This window comes from Rhinolophus ferrumequinum, chromosome 28, assembly GCF_004115265.2.
Source record: "Rhinolophus ferrumequinum isolate MPI-CBG mRhiFer1 chromosome 28, mRhiFer1_v1.p, whole genome shotgun sequence".
Classification (NCBI taxonomy): domain Eukaryota; kingdom Metazoa; phylum Chordata; class Mammalia; order Chiroptera; family Rhinolophidae; genus Rhinolophus; species Rhinolophus ferrumequinum.
Window position 1 is genome coordinate 8,141,493 of NC_046311.1, and position 22,222 is coordinate 8,163,714.

Below are 22,222 nucleotides of genomic sequence, written 5' to 3' on the forward strand. Positions count from 1 at the left end.
GTAGCACGGTACTTGGAAAAGAATTCCAGCTTAAATGCAGGGTCCTGAACAAGCTCCAAACCAAGACTTTATTTCTGGCAAGTAACAGAGCATTTTCATCTGCTGGTGAGCGAGGGTGTTTTTTGCTTTTTTGTTTTTTTTAAATCCTGAGTGCCCTGGCTTCTTGATAATCTGTGCTGGGCTGGCCGCTGCCCATGGCTCTTGCATTTCAGCGGCGCCTCCCCTGTGAGTTATTTCACCCCAGTTACTACTGAGGGGGGAGCGACCTATTGGTGCTGACAGTTTAGGCAAGTGGGTGAGACACGTGGGTGTGTCCCAGCCTTGTTTTGTCCCTTGTAGGCTGCCTCCTTCCTCCCAAAGCTCAGACTCCCAAGTTCTCTCTGGAAGCCGAGGTTAAGAGCTGGGTTCTAGAAAGTTCTATTTTTGGCCTTCCTTTTTAGATTGGGACTGAGACACAAGGATGCTTCCCCTTGCCTGCCTCTCGGTTCACTTCCCTCCCAAGCTTTCAGGTTCTGTGTGGCCCTCTCCACTCTCCTCCTGCCCACCATCTCACTCAACCCCTTGCTTTGGGATAATCACGTCACCAACACGCGACAGTCACGGTGGGCCAGGCCCTGTCCCAAGTCCTGAACAGGAATTAACTCGCTGAATCTCTAAATAACCCTATGTGATCGGCACTCCCCGTTTTACAGAGCTGGGAATGGAGGCTCAGAGAGGTTAAGTGACTTCCCATGGTCACACAGCCAGGAGAGTGGAGATGCCGGGATGTGGCCTTGCTTAACTGCTGCTATTCTGCCTCACAGAATTTAGTGCTAAGAGCAGGAACTTTGGGGCAAAACAGACCTAGGTGTACATCTTGGCCCTGCCTTTGCTAAGGAATCCTAGGCAAGTCAGTTCATCTCGAGTCTCCATTTCTTCATCTGTAAAATGGGCATGAATCTCTTCCTGGCCCATTGGGTAGTTTTAAAGGATGAGAGGTAGTGAGAGCCAGCAGTGAGCCTGGCCCCCAGCAAGCCTTGGTCCTTACACGGATGTGGACGGCGCCCCCTCTATGGCCACGGCAGTCCCAGGTCAGGCTCCAGACCGACCCCTGAGGTGGTCATCCTGGATCTCAGAACAGCACGCCCAGCCTCGCCCCCAAGGGCATCTCACGTCCTCCACACTATTCCAGGGAGCCCGAATGCCTCAAGCCCCCAAGGCAGCTCATCTTTGGCAGAAAAAGGAAATTTTAGAGAAGCAGGGGCAGTGGGTGTTAACATTGCTACATCCTCTACACACATGTACAACACATAACACACACAGACACACAGGCTAGCTGCCCGCCTCCCCCACACACACAGTCGGGACACCCACCACCAGAGTCAACTCTCCACCCCCAAAAGGAACCAACCAGTCTGTTCAGAAAACAAACTCCACTAAATAGTCCAAAGGAAAATAACAAAACAAAGAAAACCCAAACTTTACTTGCATTTAGCCATTAATAAATAATTTACAGTATGTACACGCGGTGACACTCCACACAGGTCGCAGACACAAGGACGCAGTGAGGGGGGTCCCCACTTCCAAGCAGAACGCGATCAAACACAACCAAAATAAAGTGCTTCACTTTTTACTTCCAACATAGGGACCATCTAATCTCCAGCAGGAGCCTTGTCCCGCCCGCCTGCCCGCCCAAGTTTGGCAGAGAGAGGGGACCTCTTGGAGGGGGAGGCAGGGACATGTCCGCAGCCTCCTGGGCCAGTGTATGAGAGGTCCCGGGGAACAGCAGAGGGGCTGCCAGGGCTGCGGGCGGGAAGGGGGGCAGGGCCGGGGAGGGCTGCGGGGCTGCTGGGAGGGTCGTCCTCGGGCCGGGCAGCACCCCGGGGTGCGGAGGCGGCTGGCGCTGCTCCCTGGGCTTCTCTGGAGCAGCAGCAGAGGCGGGAGGTTCCGGGCTCCTTGACGGGCAGCCTGGGCTCCCGGCCGCAAGTCCCTGCTGGCGGTGTGGGTGTGGCCGTGGGGACTCGGAGAGACCCTCCCAGGGCAGCTCAGGGCTGTGAGGCCTCCTGAGCCTGCTCCTCTCCCCAGAATGCAGACCTCGGTGGACAGGCTCCAGGGGCCGGGGGGAGAGCAGAGGACAGGGCAGGCCAGCTGGCCCTATCCACCGGTCTCCGGCCTGCGCCCTGCGGTCCACGCCCCCCGCCAGGGGCCTTGCCATCCAGCTACTAGAGACGAAGGAACACAAGTCAAGGGGGACTTCTCTGTTTAGACATTTAGAAACTCGACTCCCTAAGCACAGTGGGGAATAGGGGGTGTTGGGGGAAGGGGCCAGAGAAGGGTATCCGAGCCCACGAGTGGCGTCGCTCAGGGCACGTGCCAACACGCATTGTTCCCCCGCTGGGGGCTCTCGAGGCAGAGGCCTGGCACCCGGGTCTGAGCCCGAGCCCGTGCCCACAGCCGGGGGGTCTCAGGGAGACCCCACAAGGGCACGACCTTTTGGCCAAAGGTTTACATCAACTTGCTAAAGGTCCCAAGCAGCGCCCTGGGGGTGTCCCAAGGCCCAAGGGGAAAGGAGGCCCTGCCGGCCGAGTGTGTGCGAGTGTGCTAGTGTACGAGTGTGTGCGTGTGGCAGGCGCGTGCAGCAGTCGGCCGGGCCTGTTCAGTGCATTGCAAGGGGCGGGTGGGGGGCGACGCGGACCTTTCCCAGTGTCTCTGGCGGGTGGGGGCTCCAGCCCGAGGGGCTCGGGTTTGCACATTCACACTGTGGGGCGAGCGGACAGGAGCCGCTCTCCCCGTCGCACAGCTCTACTGTCAGACGTCACAGCACCACAACCTGTCCTGGGCCCTGGAGAGGGCGACGGGCCACCCCACGCCCCCAGCCCTTGCCAGCAGGCAGCCCAAGGCAGCTCTGAGGTAACCGTCCCACAGCTCACCGGCCAGCAGCTGCCTCCGCTTCCAACCCCCGCAGACAGCGAGGGCCACCGGGAAGCCGCCGGCCAGCTGGGGACAGGCAGCACAGCTCGCTCGCCATCCTACGCAGCCAGGGCCTCCAGGAAGCCGGGCAGCAGACCGAGGAACAGGAGGCTGCCCGGGAGGAGCCGCGGGGCCGGGGACAGCCCGGCTGTGGCCGCCCGGCCGGGGGACTCCCGTGTCCTCTCGTACAGGTGCAGCTTGTCCTTGTTGGAGTGGAGCATCTTGACGTCCTCCAAGGCGTAGTAGGCGGCCAGCGTGAAGTTCACGTCCCCTGTGGTGAGCAGGTCGAAGACACAGGCCTGGTAGTACAGGTCCTCCACGGGTAGCCTCTCCTTGCACTTGGCCACGGCCGTCTCGTACGGGAAGGTGTCGGGGGCCGCGGGCGCGGGGCTGGCAGCCTGGGGCCCGTGGAAGGCTGGGAAGTCGATCTGCTGGTTGAGGGGGCAGCCCCGTAGGCAGAGGTAGAGGCCCTGGCTGTCCCGGTCCTCCACGGCGTTGACCACCTCCTCGGGCATGCGCACCGCGAAAGTCAGGTAGCGGCCCACCTGCCGGACCACAATGGTGGTGCCGATGTACTTGGCCTGGATCTCCACGTGCTGGCCCGACACCTTCTCCGTGATGCGCAGGCTGTTGGCCCCGTGCTTGTCCCCGCCGTTCTTGGAGCCGTCGGCAAAGGCGGCCGGGAGCTCGTCCATCTCGGCCTGGTATACCTTCTGGTCCACGCACTCCTGGAAGTTTTTGAAGATGATGGTGAGCTGCAGGGAAGAGAGCAGAGGGGGGTCAGCGATGCCTGCGGACGCAGTGGGAGGAGGCCTGTCCCGGCTCACGATGCCCGCAGGGAGCCCCAGACGGTCCCACCGCCACGTCGGTCACAGTCCGGTGCCACCCGCACGATTCTGCTAATATTGCTCTTTAAAACAACTTGTTTTGTTTTTTTCCCCCCTTAAAATATAGACTTAGAATGTGAACTTTAGATGACGACCCTACATAGAAGACCAGCTCACGGACCACATATCATGTGAGCCATAAAAAGGCAAACACAGCTAGTTGAAAATAAACGATCACTCTTCGTCACAATGGGCTGGAGAAAGCCCCCAAGACACTGACCCCATCCCCCCTCTCCTGTGGCAAGTCGCTTTGCATAGGGGCTCAGGTTACGGCTCCCGAGATGGAGACGTCATCCTGGGTTATCTGAGGGGCCCTAAAGTGCAGCCACAAGTGCCCTCGTAAGTTGGAGGCAGAGGGAGATTGGACCACAGAAAGAAGGCCGTGTTTCCACGTAGGCAGAGAGTCAGTGATGTGGCCACAAGCTGAGGGGTGCTGGCAGCTACCAGAGGGAAGGCCGTGAATGGATTTTCCCCTGCAGCCTCCAGAGGACCAGCCCTGCCCACACCCTGTCAGGCTCACTTCACAGTTCTCGCCTCCAGAACGACAGGAGAATAAACAGACGTCTGCTTGAACCACTTAGTTTGTGGCATTCATTACAGAAGCAACAGGAAACTCCTATGGCCCACAAATCTCATGCCGCCCTTGGACCGCCCGCCGAATTCCTGAAAAAGGACTGCAAGCCACTGGCTGAACGTAACAGCAGGTGGAAGAGAAGACGGACGCTCAAAGGAAGAATGAGGGGCAAATCCATGCAGGCAGGTAGAGGCCAGCAGAGGCCACGTAGGCTGCCCTAAGGGACCACCCAGCAGGGCCTGGGAGGGGAGCAGGAGGCAGAGCGAGAGGAGGAAGATACCGGCTGGTGAAAGGAAGATGAGGGCTCCAGGCTGACTGTAAAACCCTGGCCTGGGCGGGAGCAGGGAGGCCCGTTTCCACTGGGGCCTGCAGCCAGGGGGCAGGGCTGCCATGAGTCCCTGAGGAGACGCAGACAACCGACCAGCTGTGTCAGTCACTGTCCTGAGACCCAGGAACATGGAAGCACTTGCTGGATCAGTGAGCCAGGCACTGCATTCACAATGCAGGGGAGGGTGACATCACCTCCGATTTACAGACAAGGAAACTCGGGCTCAGAGAAGGCGAGCGACTTGTCCAGGATCACACAGCAAGCAAGAGGCAGAGCTGGGATCAGTCTCTTGGTTTCCAGCCCCAAACCCACAGGACCTGGGAGGAGGATGGAAGACAAACAGCAGGGGAGTGAGTGTCACTCCCTCGTCCCATCATCCTGGAAGAGATGTCTGAATGCTCTTTCCTCCGCAATCCTAACCGTGAGGATTGTATGTGCTGGAGACAAGGGCAAAACTGGGAGAAACCACCGCCCCTTCCCGTTCCTGCTCCCAGGTGTCAGCTCGTGCCTCTAAGGCCACTGTTCCCCTGGACCAAGGGCACCTGGCGCTCTGCTGTCCGCACGGGGCGCGAGGACAAGCTGACGCGCTGTGACACGGGGCCTCAGCCCCTCCCTCCTGCTTGGCGCCCTCCTCATCGGATCCGTGAATCGCAGGAAACTGCCCTGGCTCGACCATCCCTGGTCTATAAAAATAACAGCCCCAAAATGGTGACTTCACGTGTTCCTCGGCCTGCTGCTTCCATCCAAGGCTCCTGCCCTGATGTGGAGGCCGCCGGCAGGGGGCCGGGAGGTGGGGCAGCCAGGGTGGTCTGGGCAGTGGGTGGTCCTGTCATGGAGGAGGGGGCACGGGATGAGGGACTCTGGTGTCCCTGCCTGGTGTGCAGGGCCACACAGACACTCTGGGGGGTGGGGGGCTGCTTTCCAAGTGCCATTCGTCTCCCTGGAACAGGAAAGGCTGGTTTTGCTCTAACCGCCATGGCTCGTGGAGACAGTCTCCTGGAAGGCTGACAGGCGGCCTGAGTCTTCTTGGCACCAGTGCCAGGGACTCAACCACAAGTAACAGCACGAAGGGGGCTGTCGAAAGCGGGGCGGCTGGCTGCCAACAGGGCCACGGGCGCGGCTGCTGCTCCTCTCTGCTGCTCCCCTTCCCTTCCCCGAGGGGCCTCGGCTCCACCATGCTGAGCACAGGGCCGAGCCCCGGCTTCCTCAGCTGTGTATGGAACGCCAACTACCTGCCAGGCCGGGCAGGAGGGGCCGTGTCCACACGGAATGAGACGGTCCAAGACCAAAGCTCACCCTTTGGGGGCGGGGGGCACAGACCAAGGTGAATTATGCAGCACGAGGGTGGTACGTGCCAGGGGTCAAAGGCCTGTGAGGCAGAGGCCTGAGTGCCTCTGCTCCCTGAGCCTCAGTTTCCTCACCTGTAAAACCGGGTGCGACAAGCATGGCTGGAAGGAGGGAGATGAAGCAGAGGGCTGGCCGCAGGGGCAGGTGCTGAACCTTCAGCCTGGGCTGGACACCACTAGCTTTCGGTCGCGGACGAGAAGAGAGGGATGGGCCGGGCTGCACGACGCCAATATGGTGGGAAACGAGCAAAGGCCCCCGGGCGTGAGGCAAGTGGGCTCAAGTGAGCGGAAGCCTGGCAGAGGGCTCCTGGGGGCTCACAAAAGCCTCAGGCCCGCATCACCTTGGAGATCAAGGCCGCCTGGCTGCTCTGGCTGCCCTGGAGGTCCCAGGCTGTGCCCCCTGCCGTCCTTGGGGCAGACTCAGTGTAAGCGCTTGCAAGAGGCCTTCCTCAATGCCCTGGACACCACTGGGCCCCCCAGGCCCTCGGCATCCTGCTACCCCAGCACCCAGCACCCCTCTGCCAGCCTTCATTCTCCATTATTAGCCTGGAACCTGTGGGAGGGAGGCGGCCCTGAGCACAAAAGAGGTGTTGGGTAAATGTTTGCTGAATCAATGACTGAACCCCCACACACCCCTGAGGAATGGAAGCTGACGAGAACAGGCAGGCGCAGGCCCGGGGCCCCGGAAACCAGCCACAGGTGTCTCTTACCAGGGTCCCAGAAGGCTCCAGTCTGCCCCTCCACCTGGGACTGACCCTGTCACTGCTGGGCTGCCCGGCTGATCGGGACACAGCAGAAGGCCGCTGAGTTCTCAGCCTGCTGCGAAGATGAGGGTGGCCCTAGATGACAGGGAAGGGGCTGGGTGGGTCAAGCTCTGCTGCAGAGCCCCATATGCTTCCGAAAACGGGGACAGGAAGGGAGGGGAGCACCTCACATCCTTCCTGGGGCAGGCCTCCAGCCACGGTGCCCAGCAGTGAGCCTGGAACAAAGCAGGCATTGGAAAAACGGAACCACGTGAAGGAATGGAACACAGGAATGAATGAATGGATGAATGAATGAATGATCTGTCTGGTTTTTACACAGCATCGCTGGGCTCAAGGCCCCCGTACGTGTCAGCAGAGAGCAGAGGGTGGAACCTGGGCTTCTGAGCCCAGGCACATGGGCCTGGCCTGCAGGTTGCAGCCGCCCTGGGACTAACCACAAGCCCTCCCTTGGTTCTATTATCACGTTCGGTGCCCTCACCGCTCTGGGTCAGGAGGTGCAGGATGGCACAGGGAGGCGGGGTCCCCTCCGGAAGTGTGTTTGCTGTTGGATTAAGCATCTGTAGCCTCAGGCTCCCCGAATTCATTTATCTGGGCTCTAAGCCGGGAGGAGGGGAGGTGAAGGGGCTGTGAGAAGGCAGCTGGATCCCTGACATGGGCTCCCCTCAGACGGGGGCAGGGCAGAGCGCATACCGGCCACAACTGTGCTGCCCACCGGGCTTCACGGCCCGGGGCCAAGGGCCCGTGAGGACATCCACACGTAAAGACCCGCTTGAGTTGGTCTTTGAGTTGGTCCCAGCAACAGACCCCGTTCGGGCATGCAAGGGCCACTGGCGCAGAGGGAAGTGGCAGGAATTTTCCTGGCTGCCAGGTCACTTCACTGTCCTCTGGGGCGTGGAGGGATGGGAAGGAACAAAAACGCCCTTGTGGGTCAGCCTGGCACCCTTGCAACATGCTGTTCCTAGGAAAACAGACCCACTGCCAACCTGGAAACCCCAGGGGCTCTGGTGGGCTGGGCCCTGAGGAGGCAGAGGTGTCCCCATCGCCTGGACTCAGAAGCCACCAGCGTCCCTCTGGCTGAGAAGGAATGTGAGGTCACAGATGTGAGTAGGGGAGGAGAGCCTGAGATGTCCACTGCCTGTGCCATGGGCCACATGGTGGCCGCCTCTGGCTGTGGCCCTGGGAGCAGGACTGAGCCGCTATGCAGACGCTGAAGTCTCCCTGCGTCGGACGATGACCAATTCTCAGCAGCCTCTGCGGCCTCACGTGGCAGCGAGAACGTGCTGGGCTCCAGGATCGCCCAGCCCAGGTCCAACGCGAGCTGGGCTGACTGCACTTTGGGGGCGGTGGCGGGGGGGCACTTTGCTTCTTGGAGCCTCAGGTTCTGGATGTGTCAGCCAAGCTGCCTCAGGTGGGCAGGACCGGCCAAGGGAGGAGGGAGAGGCTGTATGGGTGGCCCGCAGGGCGCTCAGTGAGCTGCGTCCCGTCCTCACTTGTTCCAGCTGCATGCCTTGCCAGACACCATGGCCCTCTCTGCGTTGATGCTGAGGCCTTTCAGTGTCACTGACGGGCAAAGACAGCAGGCAGGACTGTGCCCAAAGCGCAGGCCACCCCCAGCGCCATCCGACGGCCCTGTGCTCTGACCCCACGGCCCCTCTATGCACCAAAATACCGGGGGCTTTACAAAAAGAACACGTATGACCCCCTGCAGAGATGGAGCGTCACACCAGCCTGGAGGGGGCCCCAGAATCACTTTCTGCTCAGTTCATCAACTGCAGCCGCATCGGGGAGCCCTGGGCTGGACTGTCACCTCCAGGAGGCTGCCAGGCCCAGGCGCCCAGGCAAGGTTTGCTCCCACTGGACGGGAAGCTCCTAGACGGCAACCATGGAAACGTACCTGTACACAGCCACACGCTGTGTTTCTTTTTGGATTCTAACGCCAGTCAGGAAACCATGTTACACGCGCACGCACTGTGTGCAAAGGTGCATGACACACACGCTTGTGCACACAAACGGAAACTAGGTTTCCTTAAACACTTTCCCTTACCTGGCACGCACAGGGCCTTCACCAGCTGCCCTTTCTGTACGCCAGGGGATGCCAACGTGTCCTACCCTGCCCACCCCGTCCCTCCCCCCACAAATGTAGAGATCACTCTAGTCAATATTTAGAATCTCCAGAATATTCCTTTCCAAAGAAGGAGCTCACTTAGTGTAAGGAAGAGCACGGTGGGTGCAGGAGGCATCTGGGTCCAGCCGGTGCAGAGCCTCAGTGCAGGGCCACCCCCGCGCCCCTGCGCAAGCCTCATGCTTACCTTGCTGGTGGCGGTGGCGGCCGAGCCCGGCAGCACCGGCGTGTTGGTTACTTGCACGTTCAGATAATTATTGTCGATGAGCGGCCAGGCGCCCTGCACCTTGCAGGTCTGGAACCGGTCTGTGAAAGTCCTGAGGTGCGGGTCCCCAAAGAGGCCGCAGTGCGTGTAGTTGGGGGCGGCCGAGTGCTTGTGGAAGCTCTTCTCGTAGTGGCAGATCTCGGGGCTGTCGGAGCGCTCCTGGCTGTCCCCGGGCGGCGGGAGCGTGCGCAGGCGCGGCTGCGACGTGGGGCCATCCTTGGAGCAGTTGTGCTGGCTCATGAGGTCCTCTATGCCATGGACCGCCGAGTGGTAAGCCAGGTCGCCCCGGCAGGTGCGGGCCGTGCGGCGCGTGCACAGGGCGTAGGTGCGCAGGGCCGCGCAGAACTCGGGGGCGTCGTCCGAGGCCGGGGCGTGGCCGCCCGCCGTGGCGCTCCAGAACTCAGAGTTGCACTTGAGGATCTTGCACGGCGACGTGGCTGTGGGGAAGCGAAGGGACACGCTGTCAGGGTGGGCGCCCGCGTAAGGACACCCCGTCTGAGAAGGCACGCCCCACACCGCACGTTTGCACACCGCACGTTTGCACACCGATGGTGAAGCCCGCCCCGCCCGGCAGGTGGTGGTCAAGTGCGGGCTCTGCCCTTCCCTTCCGGGCCTTCCAGATTCTTCTGTGCAGCCTATGAGGACCCCACGTGGCCAGGCACGCTGCACTGCAGGGGCCTCTGCCACAGCTCCCAGCCTGTGGGCAGGAATGGTCAGTGTTTCTGGGCAGCGCGACTGGGGGAGCCGACAAGCCACCTTTGGGCCTTTGACATCTGCTAATGCTGTCACAGTCATCCCCAAGAATTTGGCAAAAGCAACAGAAATTTGGCAGATGATAAAGCCTCACGATTCAATGTGAGTCCCAAACTTTGCCACTGGGTCACCATGTGCACGTTTCTTAACTTCTCTGTGCCTTGTTATACTGATCTGGAAAGTGGGTAATACTATCTGCTGAGAGTGTTGAAGGACTCAGTGGGGCACCGGCCTGGAGCTGAAGCTCCAAGAAGGTCGCTCGGCATGATTACTGTGCTAGCCCTGGGGTCACCTTGTCTGTGTAGCTCCATCCCTCTCTACCCTGGTCAGGAGAGCAAGCTGGAAAGCAAATGAGAGTGGTAACTTTGGATTTCCCCTAATGTGTGTGTGTGTGTGTGTGTGTGTGTGTGTTGTAGTCACTCACAAGCTTTGAGACGTTAGTGATAGTTACAAATGGCCAGGCCTGACAACCATGGCTTTCACACACCTGATTTCCAGGGTTCCCCCTGCTGCTCAGAAGCCTGGGGCCTTGCATGTCTTTGGAGTTTAAGAGGAGGCCCAAGCACCATGCTAGATGGAGAAGCTATAGATCAGGTGGGGGAATGGCTCGCAAGAGCCACTGAGCGTGACGAGCTGGACTGCAATTGATGGCTCCCGTTTCCCTGCTACCTCTCCAGGCGGTGACGCAGCTCTCCAGGGCCTGTCCACATTGAGTGGACATGCATGGTGCTGTCATTTCCCGGGGGTCTTGGGGAAGGCGTGGAGGAGGCCAGGACTGGACAGTCCCCATGGGTGGTGAGATGAGGGGCCCCGCCCCCCACGGAGTCACTAAATCACAGGCTGCAGGCCTCCCAGGTCAGGCACCAACATGGAACCTGGCCCGGCATCAAAAGGAAAAGCTCTCCGCTGGAGCATCACCTGCCAGAGAGACCCCAGAGAGGCTGATTTTTATGTTTAGTATCTTTAATGAAAAAGCCTGAGACCTGAATTCCAGGCAGTAAACCTTGGCCTTTTCTGATGTGAGTGTCCAAGAAGCGAGGAAAGGAAAGTCTGAGAGTTGGAAACAGATCTTCTTGCAACTTGTGCAAGCAGGAAGAGGAAACCAGCTTTACAGAGCGAGCCACCCTGGTGATTTCAGTGTGACAGAGGCAGCCAGCTGCCTGGTTCCTGCAGAGGGCACAGTGGCTCCTTGGGCCCTCTGGCTGCCTCACAACACATCCCAGACAGCCAGTATGCAGAGAGCCAGGGGAATCAAGAACCCGACTGGAAGTAAGAATTCTCCCAAGCTTCCATTTCCATCTCAGCCACTGTGTTCTCGGGCAGGGATGGCTGTCGAGGTCTCTGCTAACTCCTACACCCGGGGCTCCACCCCAGATGCCCCGGAAAATGCAAAGGTACTAAATAGAACTTTATGCTCCTTAGAAGCATGTTGTTTTGACCCACGCCCATCTTGAGACAGGACTTTCAGGATTAGCTACCGGGGGACAAACAGAAGAGCATCCAGAGGCTGCAAAGACAGTGGCCCATTGGGGCAAAAGGTGGTGTGCAGACAATGTCTACAACACAGGTATGCTCCCAGACTTCCTGGGGGTGAAGTGGGCTCTTGGTGCTCAAGTTGGGACCCCGGGCAACCATCAGACCCATCTACTCCTGACTCTGGGCAATCGACTCTATCAGGAGCCCTAACGATCACTTTGTGACCACCCTCCACTGCTGGAGCTTTAGAACCTGGGGCTGAGGGACCAGCGCTCACGGGTGTCCGTCTCCAGCCAGCCTCCACGGCAGGAACCTTCCCTGGAGCATTCCTGCCTGGTGGACGTCCGGCCTCTACTGCCACTGGAACTCTGCCGGGCAGCGCGGCCCCTTCTGCTCCAGAATGCTCCAGCTGTGGACCCACATCTGCCTCCCAGGGACACTTGCGGGGCCTCGATCCTTCTCTAGAGCCACACAGAAAAGGCTCCAACAGAACCGCCCTGGAAAGACTGGAAGGCCCCTTGCCTTCCCTGGGGCGCTTCCTGGGGCCTCACCCTCCGGCCGCTCTCTGGGCCTGGCTGAACTGTCCGTGTCATCCCTGACCCTCCAGCTCGATGCCACCTCCTGCCTGTGAGTCCCCCAAGAGCAGGGACACCTCATCTTTGTCCTGGAATCCTCGGCTCCCGCACTCCTCACTCAAAGCATCGTGCCCCGGCACCGCGCACACATATAACATTTCATCTTGGGGGGAGGTGGGCTCCAGACTGCCTCCCTCGTGGACTGAGACAGCAGAGATTTCTCCCAGCCACACAGCTTGTCTGGCTTAATCACTGCCCTTTAAATAGCAACCCAGCGCCTCTCGGAAACAGACGGAGGCAGGGAGCTTGGAGCAGCAGCTGTACCAACCAAGGCAGGATGAAAATATTTGCGCCATTAGCTGCTTTCAGGGACCTCCTTTGAACTGTTAATCAAGCCCAATCCTTCCGAATAATAGCCTGATTATTACCACCTTGTTTGCATAACAAAGAAGCCCAATAAAACTTATTTCGCTGTGCGCCCAGGGGGTGGGAGGGATGGGCCCTGAGAAAGGAGTTTTAGGAACGCGGTGAGCCGCTCCACAGCCCAAACCCAGGAATAAAGACAATGCAATTTGCCACCAAGAAAAGCCCAATAGACCAATAAATTACCCGCGTGCAAAGGGATTAGATCAGGTTTCACTTGCCGAGTAGGAGGGGCGGGGATGAGCCAGGAAACCGAAAAACCTGCCTTCTCTTAAAGGGGTAAGGCTCACGCTGACTACACGCCCCAGGGTCACATGGGTGGTGTGTCTGACTCCGGCTCGCAGGGTAACCGTCTGAATTCGTGACTTGCTGGAAGTTATGGATGCTGTTACGTGCCAGGCGCCATGCTTGGTTCTGTTCCTGCAACGAGCCCCCGTGAGCTCCTGTGCTCAGGTCGAGAGGTGGAAACTGCCCGAATGCAGAGCAAATACGTTTCATCTGGATACTAAACCACAAGAGATGCCAGGATGGCAGCGTGAGAGGACATCAGGGAAGCAACATTTCAACCTGGTCTTGAAAGGCAGTGGGATTTGACAAGTACTACCTGGAAAAGGTCCCAGAAACACAAGGGGCTTCCAGCATAGCGGAGCTTGGCCGGAGGCAAAGTGCTCGTTGGTGAGCGTGCAGCCAGGAGTTTGGGGCCAGACACGAGAACCCCGGGTGCCAGCTGTGCCCATTACACAGCAAATGTCCCTCAGCTTCAACCCACTTGCTTCTGCTCAGTGGGGCTGGGCTCTGCAAACCCCGTTTCTCTCGTCACCGGGCTCCCTGTTCGATCCCACCAGCAGGGGGCACTAGACGGAGAAGGGAAGGCTGTTGGTCAAGACTGGTTTCCTTTCTGTCCCCGGGCTGTTTCATCATCACCCAGCGTTGGCTTTTCTCCTCCCCAGCAGCTGCTGGTGCCACTGCCCACGACGGAGCCCAAGCAGGCAGGGACCCCTGCTTTGCGCCCTGGGCCTCCAAGCTCCTTGTTGTGCCCTCAGCCCCCAAGCCGTGTGTGCCTCAGGGGTTCCCTCGTGGCCTTTTGCCACCCGCGTCCACCGTCCCATTCAAGTCCCTCTGTGGACCTCCCCCGTGTGGCGTTTCTTCTCCTGCCGGGGCCCTCATATGTCAGTCTAAGGCCAGAGTGAGCCCTGCATCATGTTCACTAAGCCCGTGGCACAATCAGAACACTATTTGAGGACGCGTGTCACTTAAGAGGAGCTGGCTTCCACTGGGAGAGAAGCACGGATGCTGAGGCTCCCCTCTGAGCAACAAGGCCCAGGCCCGGCCCTGAAGGACGTGGGAAAGGAGCGCCAGCCAGGAGGGCCACCCTGCCTCGCCCGGCGTGAGAAGACGGGCAGCAGCAGGAGCAACAGGCCCCGTCTCACCCGCTCCAGTCCCTTAGTACTGAATCTAGGAGGGGACAGCACACAGATCGAGGGTCAGTGTTTGGTCACCTCTGGCCTGGGCAGTACTCTGTGGAGTCCCCTTGCTGGAGAGATGCCTGAGGCGGCCTAGCTGTGTCACCTGAGTAGGAACTTCACTCCATCCTCCTGCTGTAAACAGCCAGATGTTTGGCATCACATACCGAAAGGAGCACACCCAGGTGACAGGCTGGATGTTTCCCCAGGTAGAGCCGACACTCCCTTCCTGAACCTACAAGTACCCAGAGTTGGTCCCCTTTCCGTAACGTCACTCCTTCCCCGTCCAGCCTGAGAAGGTCCCTGGGAGCCGACTTCGCCCAGGGCTCCACTGCCTCCCACCCCTGAACCACTGGGAAGTTTCTGGGGCTTCCTCCAGGAGCTGGTCTATAGGAGAAAGAGTGAGCAAGAGGAAGTGTCTCAGGGAATCTCAAGTGACCCACGAAGGGGAAGCAGGTGGTTGGGGAGCTGGGGTTTACCTCCCGAAGTGTGGGCAGAGGTGGCTGCATGCCACTCCCCCGCTGAGGCAGGCAGCATGTCCCCCTTGTCACATCCAGCCAGGGCTGCTCTGCCCCAGCCTCCACGCATGCCAAGTTGTTGCAAGAAGCCACAAAGAGTGCCAGGGGGGAGGGCACACCTCAGCTTACAAACTGGACGCCCTCCCCCAGCTCCCCCTGGGGCCATGTGGAGCCTGATCAGCAAACAGAACGGTCAAGGCCACAGCCAGGCCTGCCAGTCGGGTGGCTGAGGACTTCTCTGGGTAAGAGGGACCCATGGTGGGCAAGGGCTGGGCGCAGGATTCCATTTCAGTACCATCCTGACTTAGGGCAGAGAACTAAGCTCCCCTGGGTCCCACAAGGAGGGTGATTATGGGCAAAGAAAGAAATCACTTTTCAGATCTAAAGGAAGCTTGCAGGTAGGCAATCGGGTCTTTCTGCGTTGAGGCCTAAGCCCTTTTCCTGAGTCTGGGGCTGGCTCCAGAGGTGCTAGTTTTCCATCCTGGCCTCGCCTTCAGCATCCCGGGGCTCATCTGGCCCGCTGCAGGTCTGCATTCATTTGAAGTGGCTTTTTCTCCCTCACCGCTCTCCATCCGCAGGCAGGCCTTCCTCCTCCACCTTCCTCCCACAGTGGGAGGCCGGTTGGGCACGCGCCCGGAGTGCACACACTCGTGTGAGCCTGTGATCATGGGACATTCCGTAACGGGCGGAGCAATAATGGGCCCCTTTCTGCAGGGACTCGGGTGCAGAGGGATGGCTGTAACCGACGTCTCGGTATGCTGACTGCTCGGGGAAATGGCGCATGAAATGAATAAATAAGCAAAACCCCAAAGACATACTCTGACTTGGGAAAATTTGCACAGTGACAGCCCTGCCAACTGGTTCTCCTGACTTAGGGCTGGGTGACATCTTCTTCTGTGGAACGCTCAGCCAGGAATAGATAAGGAGCAGAGAGCCCTTAGCGAGAGGCAAAAAGCCTAGATCCATGGAAAGCGCGGTCACTCTTCATTCTGCTATCTAATCCTATCTCCAAAGTTTATTTCTCCTCCTCCCACCTGAAAGCCTTATATGCTCATAGAACAAGGTCTACTATGCTAACTAGCAAATTTAATGAGTGTTCACACAAAATCAGGTAAATGGAAAAAGGCAGGGGTCTGGGTTCTTTCTCCTTTGGCCTCTGGCTGCTAACTAGCTGTGTAAGATCAGGCAACCTCTCTGACCCTCTGTTTCTTCATCCGTACGGTGGGAACAATGATTCTCATCGGGAAAGTGGGACAGTCTGATGAGGTGACGTATTTAAAGCATTTAGCACGGTGCGTGGTATACTGCAACCCCCAATCAGTGGAAGAGCTTTCCCAATTATTGTTCTCCTTCAGATGAGCATACTTTGGAGAGAACAATATAAAGGCACTGTGTCTCAAAGGACGATCGTGAATGTTCATTGGTGATGAACATTGTCTGTGGGATTGTCTGTGGGAAGGTGGAATTTGGGTTATTTTCATTTTCTTATCATTTTCAGCCTTTAGGTTTATAAATGAGTATTGTTTTTAGAACCAGAAAATATTATTTTGGAGAAAAGATTGCCATTCATGTGGTGATTTGGTGGATCGGGCGTGCAGGAAGGCAGGTCCGAGGGCTGGGAAGCTGCTTGTAGCAAGGTGACGATGGCAAGAGGCAGGAAAGGACGGACGGAGGCTCAGGCCCAGGTGACAGAACTGAATGGGGAAACACAGCCAGGCCTTCACGGTTCCAGGTAGTGGGGTCCCTAAACAGACACAGACACCAAGGGGACAGGACGGGGAGACCCTAAGGTGACTAACCATCCTCGTGTGCCCAGGGTGGAGGGGGCTTCCAAGGACCGGGGACTTGTAGTTCTAAAACTGGAAAAGTCCTGGGTAAACCCAGATGAGTCTGTCACCTTAGAAGAATAGGGCCTTCGATTTCAGGCGGGTAGGATTTAGCCAAGCATTAAAACAGCATGGCACCTAACCAGTCGACCAAAACATAAAAGTCGGGGATCTTCGCCCAGTTCTGTTGGGGGCCTTGCACATTTCATGGAAGCGAGGACTTCAGCAGGAACCCATGCCCCCAACATGTGACCTGGCACCACCCCACCTTTCTTTCCCATCTCATGGAGCGTCCTTATCTGAGCCCATGGGTCTTGTCTCCCCAGTTCTCCTCTGAGCTTTGGGGTGACAGACGGCTAGGAATTTCTTCAACCTTGCAGAGAGGTTTTCCAGGAGACCAGATATCCTCTCCTTACTGCCCTAGTCACCCTCAGGGGCTAAGAGGCAGACTCTCTGTAGGGTTCTACATCCCATCCTCTCTGGGAGGCGAGGCTCTGCCCTGCAGACCCCTTGCTGTGGCATCCACCAGCTTGCTAGCTGGCCCTGCTGCCATCTGGCTCTGCAACTGGCCATCATTGCCTTCTCTCCCTTTGGGACACAAAGTCCCACGGGAGGATAATAATGTGGGCAGGTTGACTTGCTGGCACCTTTCTGAAGGGCAGCTAGCTCTGAGAGAAACACTTCATGTCTCTAAGGGCACAGACACCCTTGTACACTTATAGAGGGCCTTGGTCTCCCCGAGCTTTGGTCTCTCCACTGAGGACTAACATGTCTAAAACAGCTGCAGTTTAAAAGTAGAGGGAAAGAAATGAGCAAAAAGAAAGGCCTCAGGGCAATAACTCTCGAAACAGCTGTCCTCCGGCTTGGGAGGACACCAGAACCCCTGGAGGACTTGTCAAAGTACAGACCGCAGTGCCCCCTGCCCCCCCCCCCAGTATCTGCTTCAGCAGGTCTGGGGTGGGCCCACAACTTGTGTTTCTAACAAGTTCCCAGGGGACGCAGAGGGGGTTGGGCCAGGGACCACACTTTCAGAACCGCCGTGTGGAGTACAGCATCCATATGTGGTTATAGGAAACGGGCCAACATGTCGACAACATATGCCTTGGATGGGTTTGGCTTAGAAATGTTTTATGAAGTCCCCATGGTCTCAAAGTTGAAAAAGTATCTATTCATTATGTTGTGAAGAGGATGCTACGTGTGGAAGACCGTTCTAAGAAGCCTTTTCCGCCCCGTCCCCTCTGTCTCCAAGCTGGACGTGGCCACTCTGTCCATCCAGTAGCCGAGCGGATGCCCTCACAGCTCACAGGACACCGCAGAGCCCCTTCCCTTGACCTGAAGGCAGATGCAGGCCTTGCTCAGAGGAGGGCCCCAAATGTCACTGTCACCGAGTCAAGAATACAGTAGGTGTGCCGTACACGTTGAGTGGGTACATGTAAACACTCTCAAAAGACACAAACCCTCTCAGTCTAGCAGAAGTTAAGGCATCTTTCTCCACATAACCATGTCCAATTTAATTTGCACTCCTCTGGGTTTACTCCTGGCAGCCATTCAAGTTGACTCGCAATGAACAAACCCCTGCTTTCAGGCGGCTACTCGAGCCTCCGTCCACCTGTCTTCAGAGGAGAGGCCACGGCCACAGGCTCCCTGACTGTTCCAATGCCACACACTTGCCAGAGCCTTCTTCGTTCTCTGACACCCACCCTCCGGCCCCCCAACCCTGCAGATTCTCTAACTTCACTCCCAGGCAGCCCATCTGCCAATGCCAAAGAAGACGCTGGGGACACGACTCATTGCATCTCTTCCTTAAGACACTGTCTTTGACACGGGTTTCTTGAGCACACAAGTTTTGGGAGCCCCCGGTGTATTGAGTTTGGGGCTATTGAAAGCTCGGTTTTCAGTAAGGTGGGCAATTTTGACTAACTGCAGCTGTCAGGGCCTCAAATTAGAAGAAACCTTAGCCAGTTGGCATGACAGTAGGGCAGCTATCTGTTCTATCTGCCAGGTTTTAGTTACCAGCCTTGAAGCCAAAAAGAAATGGGCTTCTTGGAAACAAAAGTGATGGAATTTGGGTTGTGAATTACATAACCAACCAGCTTTCCTCAGACTATAGGGGATATTTTAAAGCAAAGTTTCAAAGATGGAGAAATGAAATAAAACACCAACAAAAACAGCAGCAGCAGCCCTCCCAGCTGCCTCCGGCCTCCGAGGACCTCTGTCAGCTCTTCCTTTCCTCCCTCTCTAGCCCAAGAAGTTAACAAGTGCTGCCGCTTTAAGAGCGGGAAGGTGTTGTTTTAAGGGCCTCTAAGCCCCCCTTCTCAATTTCAGCTTCGAGCTGAGATCACATCCCCCACGGCAGCCAGGGGACAAAAGCCATTTATCAACCCATCTGATAAAACTTCCAATGGGCTGGATCTTTATCTAGGCCAAACGAGATGCACACACATTGCAAACTCCTGCTTCTCCAAAAGGGGGAATTTCTTTGCAAAGAAGAGAGTCCTTTTTGATTTTATTATTGTAGTTCTTGGGAGGGAACCACATCAGCCTTCAGCAGGACACTTCTGTAGGTGGGGAAACTGCCCCTTTTTTAAAAAAAAAAGGGGGTGGGAGGGAGTAGATAGTACACCCTGCTGTTTGAACCACTGTGGCGGTTTCAATATTCTGGGGAGAGGGCGAAAGGGGGCCAAGGGCTTTGCGGGGCACTGACAACCCCCATCTTGTCCTTGGCGGGGGGCCTCCCAGAGGAATTCAGGGCTAGAAACAGGTTGCGGCTCTCCAGGGCGCCCTTGGGGGCGCAGCTGCTGAGTGAACTGGGCGCCTTGGACCCAGTAGGCGCCTGGGGTCCCGGAACAGGGCTGGGGCGAGAAGGTAAACTGATCCCTGGCCCCTATCCGGCTGCCTACATGGCCCGCCAGCCGGGAGCCCCAACTTGCAACCTGGACGGCCCAGTTCTGCCAGTTTCTGAAACCCAGTTGGCTGAGGAGCAAAACAAAACAACCCAATCCCAGCCTCACTCAAGCCCTTTCTTGCAAAGCTCGGTGGTGCGCGGGGGTTGCGTATCCGCGTCGGGATGCGGAGCGAAACAAACTCTCGTTTTTTTTTTTTTTTGCAAGAAGACGCCTCCCAGCCCCGTAACACCATGGCAACGGCCCAGAGATCCCGCCTTGCAATCGGTACCCTTGGGCCCGTGACACTAGGTTTATTTGTCTTTTTAGCAAGAGAATAATGGACATTACGGGTTTAACTGGTGTTGCCCGGCTGTGAGTAGCATGTGGCAAAGATGAAATCAAGTTTTATGAAACATTATAAGGAAAACAGAGCGGGGATTTAAGTTTCGTGCCTTTCCCCTCCCCCGCGAAAGGGAAAAAAAAAAGTCAAGAAACTGGAGCGTTTGGGAAGGAACAAATGCTTCTCTGTGGAGTTGGTCTCCCTTCCCCCAACAAAAACAAGAGGTCCAGGCTCGGAGGAATTTGAAAGCAGCAATCTGCCAAAAACATTGTGAAAAACTATGGGGGATTCATTGGAAACAGATGGGCTTTTTCAGCTTTAATTCTGAAATTCTCTCCCTTTCTGACACAATAAAAACAAACAGGGGGCGACGCGGGATGTTATCAAACAGGAATACGGGCTGGTTCGAGCCGAGTCCGTGGGCTCCCCGCGTGGAGCCGGGACGGGGTCCCGCAGGAGGGGCGTGGGTGACTTGGCTGGGACCTCAGCGGCGCCCCCAGCTTCACCCCTGGGCACCCGGCAGGTTTGCAAAATGGTGGGTGAGCGGCCAGGGAAAGTGCCCCCCGCTCCGAGTCCATGCCTCCCCTGCACCCCCTCCCCTCCGGGGCCCCTGAGCGGCGCGTCCCGGGTCCCCCCTTTCTCAGAAGGAGGGAGGCGCCCCCGGCCCCTGCGACCTCCCGTCCCGCTCCTTTTCAATGCAGCCGGAGCATGGTCCCCCCTGGGTCCCCACGGGCATCCATCGCGCCTTCGGCGGGGCGCGGGAGAAACAAAGACCCGTGGAAATGGGAGGCGGGATCCCCAGGGGAGGTCACCGGCGAACTTCAGCTCTGACTCGCTCCCAGACGTGGCAAGGAAGCCCGAGAAGCCAGTTGTCCCCGCGCCCCGGGCGGTGCCTTACCTGCGGGGAAGCTGCAGAGAAGGAAGGCAAGGGTCGGCCAGAATCCCAGGGCTGATCGTCCTGCCCCTCTCCCCATACCCATCCATCCAGCTCGGCCTGTTACCACTAGCCTCTCCCTGGAAGAAGAGTTTAGAAGAAAAGAAGCAGAAAATCAATCACGCTGCGGAGAAAAGGCAGCCTCGCTCCGCCGGCGGGAGCAGCGAGCCGGGCGGCTCGGTCCCCCTCGGCCGCCAGCGGCCGGCGCGCCCCCTCCCCGCGCGCCCCGCCCTCACCATCCATCACCCGGTCCCGTCCAATGTCCGCGCGGCCCTGCCACCCCTGCTGCCGCGCCGCCCGCCCCCTCGCGCTCGGGTTTCAGCACCGCCCGCGCGGGGGCGGGGGTGCTGGGGGAGCTGGGCGGGGACCCAGGCGGCTCGATTGCGGCGCGGGCCGCGGGGACCTCGGAAACCCCGGGACGCAGGGCGCGCCGCGGCTCCCCACGCAGAAAGGGCCGAGCACCCCGGCGCGGGCCGTCCCTGCAGAGCGCAAGGGCGGCAGCGCGCCTCCTAGTCTTCCCCGTGAATATTCAATCCAAGTAGAGACTGTGCTTGGAGACAAACCCCAGGTCCCCATTGCAGCTAGATTGCCGTCCCAAATCCGCCCCCGACACCCCCGTGGCTCATTTCTCTCATGCAGATGTGTCCCCCTGCAGGAGGCACTAGTTGTCCAGGGTCGGGGGGATGGCCCGCGGGACCTCAGCCACTTGCGCACCTCGTGGCCCGCCCGCCCTGGTCCCGGGCCACCCACCCCGCCTGGGTTCGGCTGCCTCCTGCATCCCCTCCAACCACCGCGCCGCTTCCGAGGACTCTCCCTGGCTGCGCTCCCGAGCTGGGGGCCTGCGAGCCTGTGGGCTGCCGCAGGAGGACGGCTGCCACCCCGGAGGAGGTGTGGGTACAGCGCTCCCCGCGGTGTGCAGGGCCCTGGCCCCAAAGCCGCTCTTGGGAGGGCGTCAGAGTGGTCACTTCCCTTCCTTCAGTTGGTCGCTTATTTTTTTCCAGGATGAAAAATGTCATCTCCTCAAAGTTCACTAGGCCCTAGGTCTCTTCTGCCGCTGCTCTTGGGATATTTAAGAGACTGGCAGCTTCCCCCCAGAAACATCTTCTGGATGGAACACAAATAGGCCAGAGGGAGTGTTTTTAGCCAATCCAATTCCTCCCTTGGCCCACTCACCTCATGTCCAAGCCTACTCATCTGGTTCTTTGGAGGAAAAAAAAATTCTGAGTTTTATCCAATTTCGGTGTTTCTCTTAAGCACTGTCTCAGCGCAGAAGGCCACACAGGCTGCCGGCCCCCTGCCTGCCAGGAGGGGAGGCCAGGCCGGCTCTGGAGGAGCAAGCTTTGGACAAGGTGAGAAAGCCCTACCTCTGTGAAGACACACCCGCAAGCAGGAATACGCCAGAACCTGGCTTCTACAAAACAGGTAAGAAAAGGGACCAGCGCCTCAGCCAAGCCGTGCCACGTGGCAACAGGAGGCTGTTGTTCCCTTAGGACGAAAGGCCAGGGTGGCAACTGCTCACCTGCCTTCACAGTTGGGGTGCCAGTGCCACCGTATTTCCGTCCAGTGTGTAGATCTTAGTCCAACAGGCTCTAATGATCATTCCTCTAAACTCGTGTGCATTTGGAGTCCCGGTTTGCAAAATGCTATGGGTTTGTCCACTGAAAGCCCGCCAGCTGAAAATCCAGGTCTCGATCCTCTCAAGCTTGGCCCAACGATTTATTCTGCAGACCCCCAGCACAGCCCTGGCAAACCGAGGCAGGCACACAGCCAGCCTGCACAGAGACCCACGAGGTC

General features: G+C 58.2%; 1 protein-coding gene across 3 annotated transcripts in view; it reads right to left on the minus strand.

The window, feature by feature from the left end:
- Positions 1-1,435: 1,435 nt before the first annotated feature.
- Positions 1,436-22,222, minus strand: part of RGMA (repulsive guidance molecule BMP co-receptor a) — a 29,170-nt gene continuing 8,383 nt past the window's right edge. Inside the window, exons 1-4 of one of the 3 annotated variants that reach the window (XM_033100111.1) lie at positions 21,948-22,184; positions 20,393-20,508; positions 9,158-9,672; positions 1,436-3,704 (exon numbers count right to left, since the gene is read on the minus strand). In XM_033100111.1, the coding sequence (XP_032956002.1) occupies positions 3,009-3,704; positions 9,158-9,672; positions 20,393-20,474 (1,293 nt within the window). In that variant the 5' untranslated portion in view covers positions 20,475-20,508; positions 21,948-22,184 and the 3' untranslated portion in view covers positions 1,436-3,008. Of the gene's footprint in view, positions 3,705-9,157; positions 9,673-20,392; positions 20,509-21,601; positions 21,739-21,947; positions 22,185-22,222 lie in introns of those variants that run through there. The other 2 variants (XM_033100110.1, XM_033100109.1) reach the window with 2 other exon arrangements.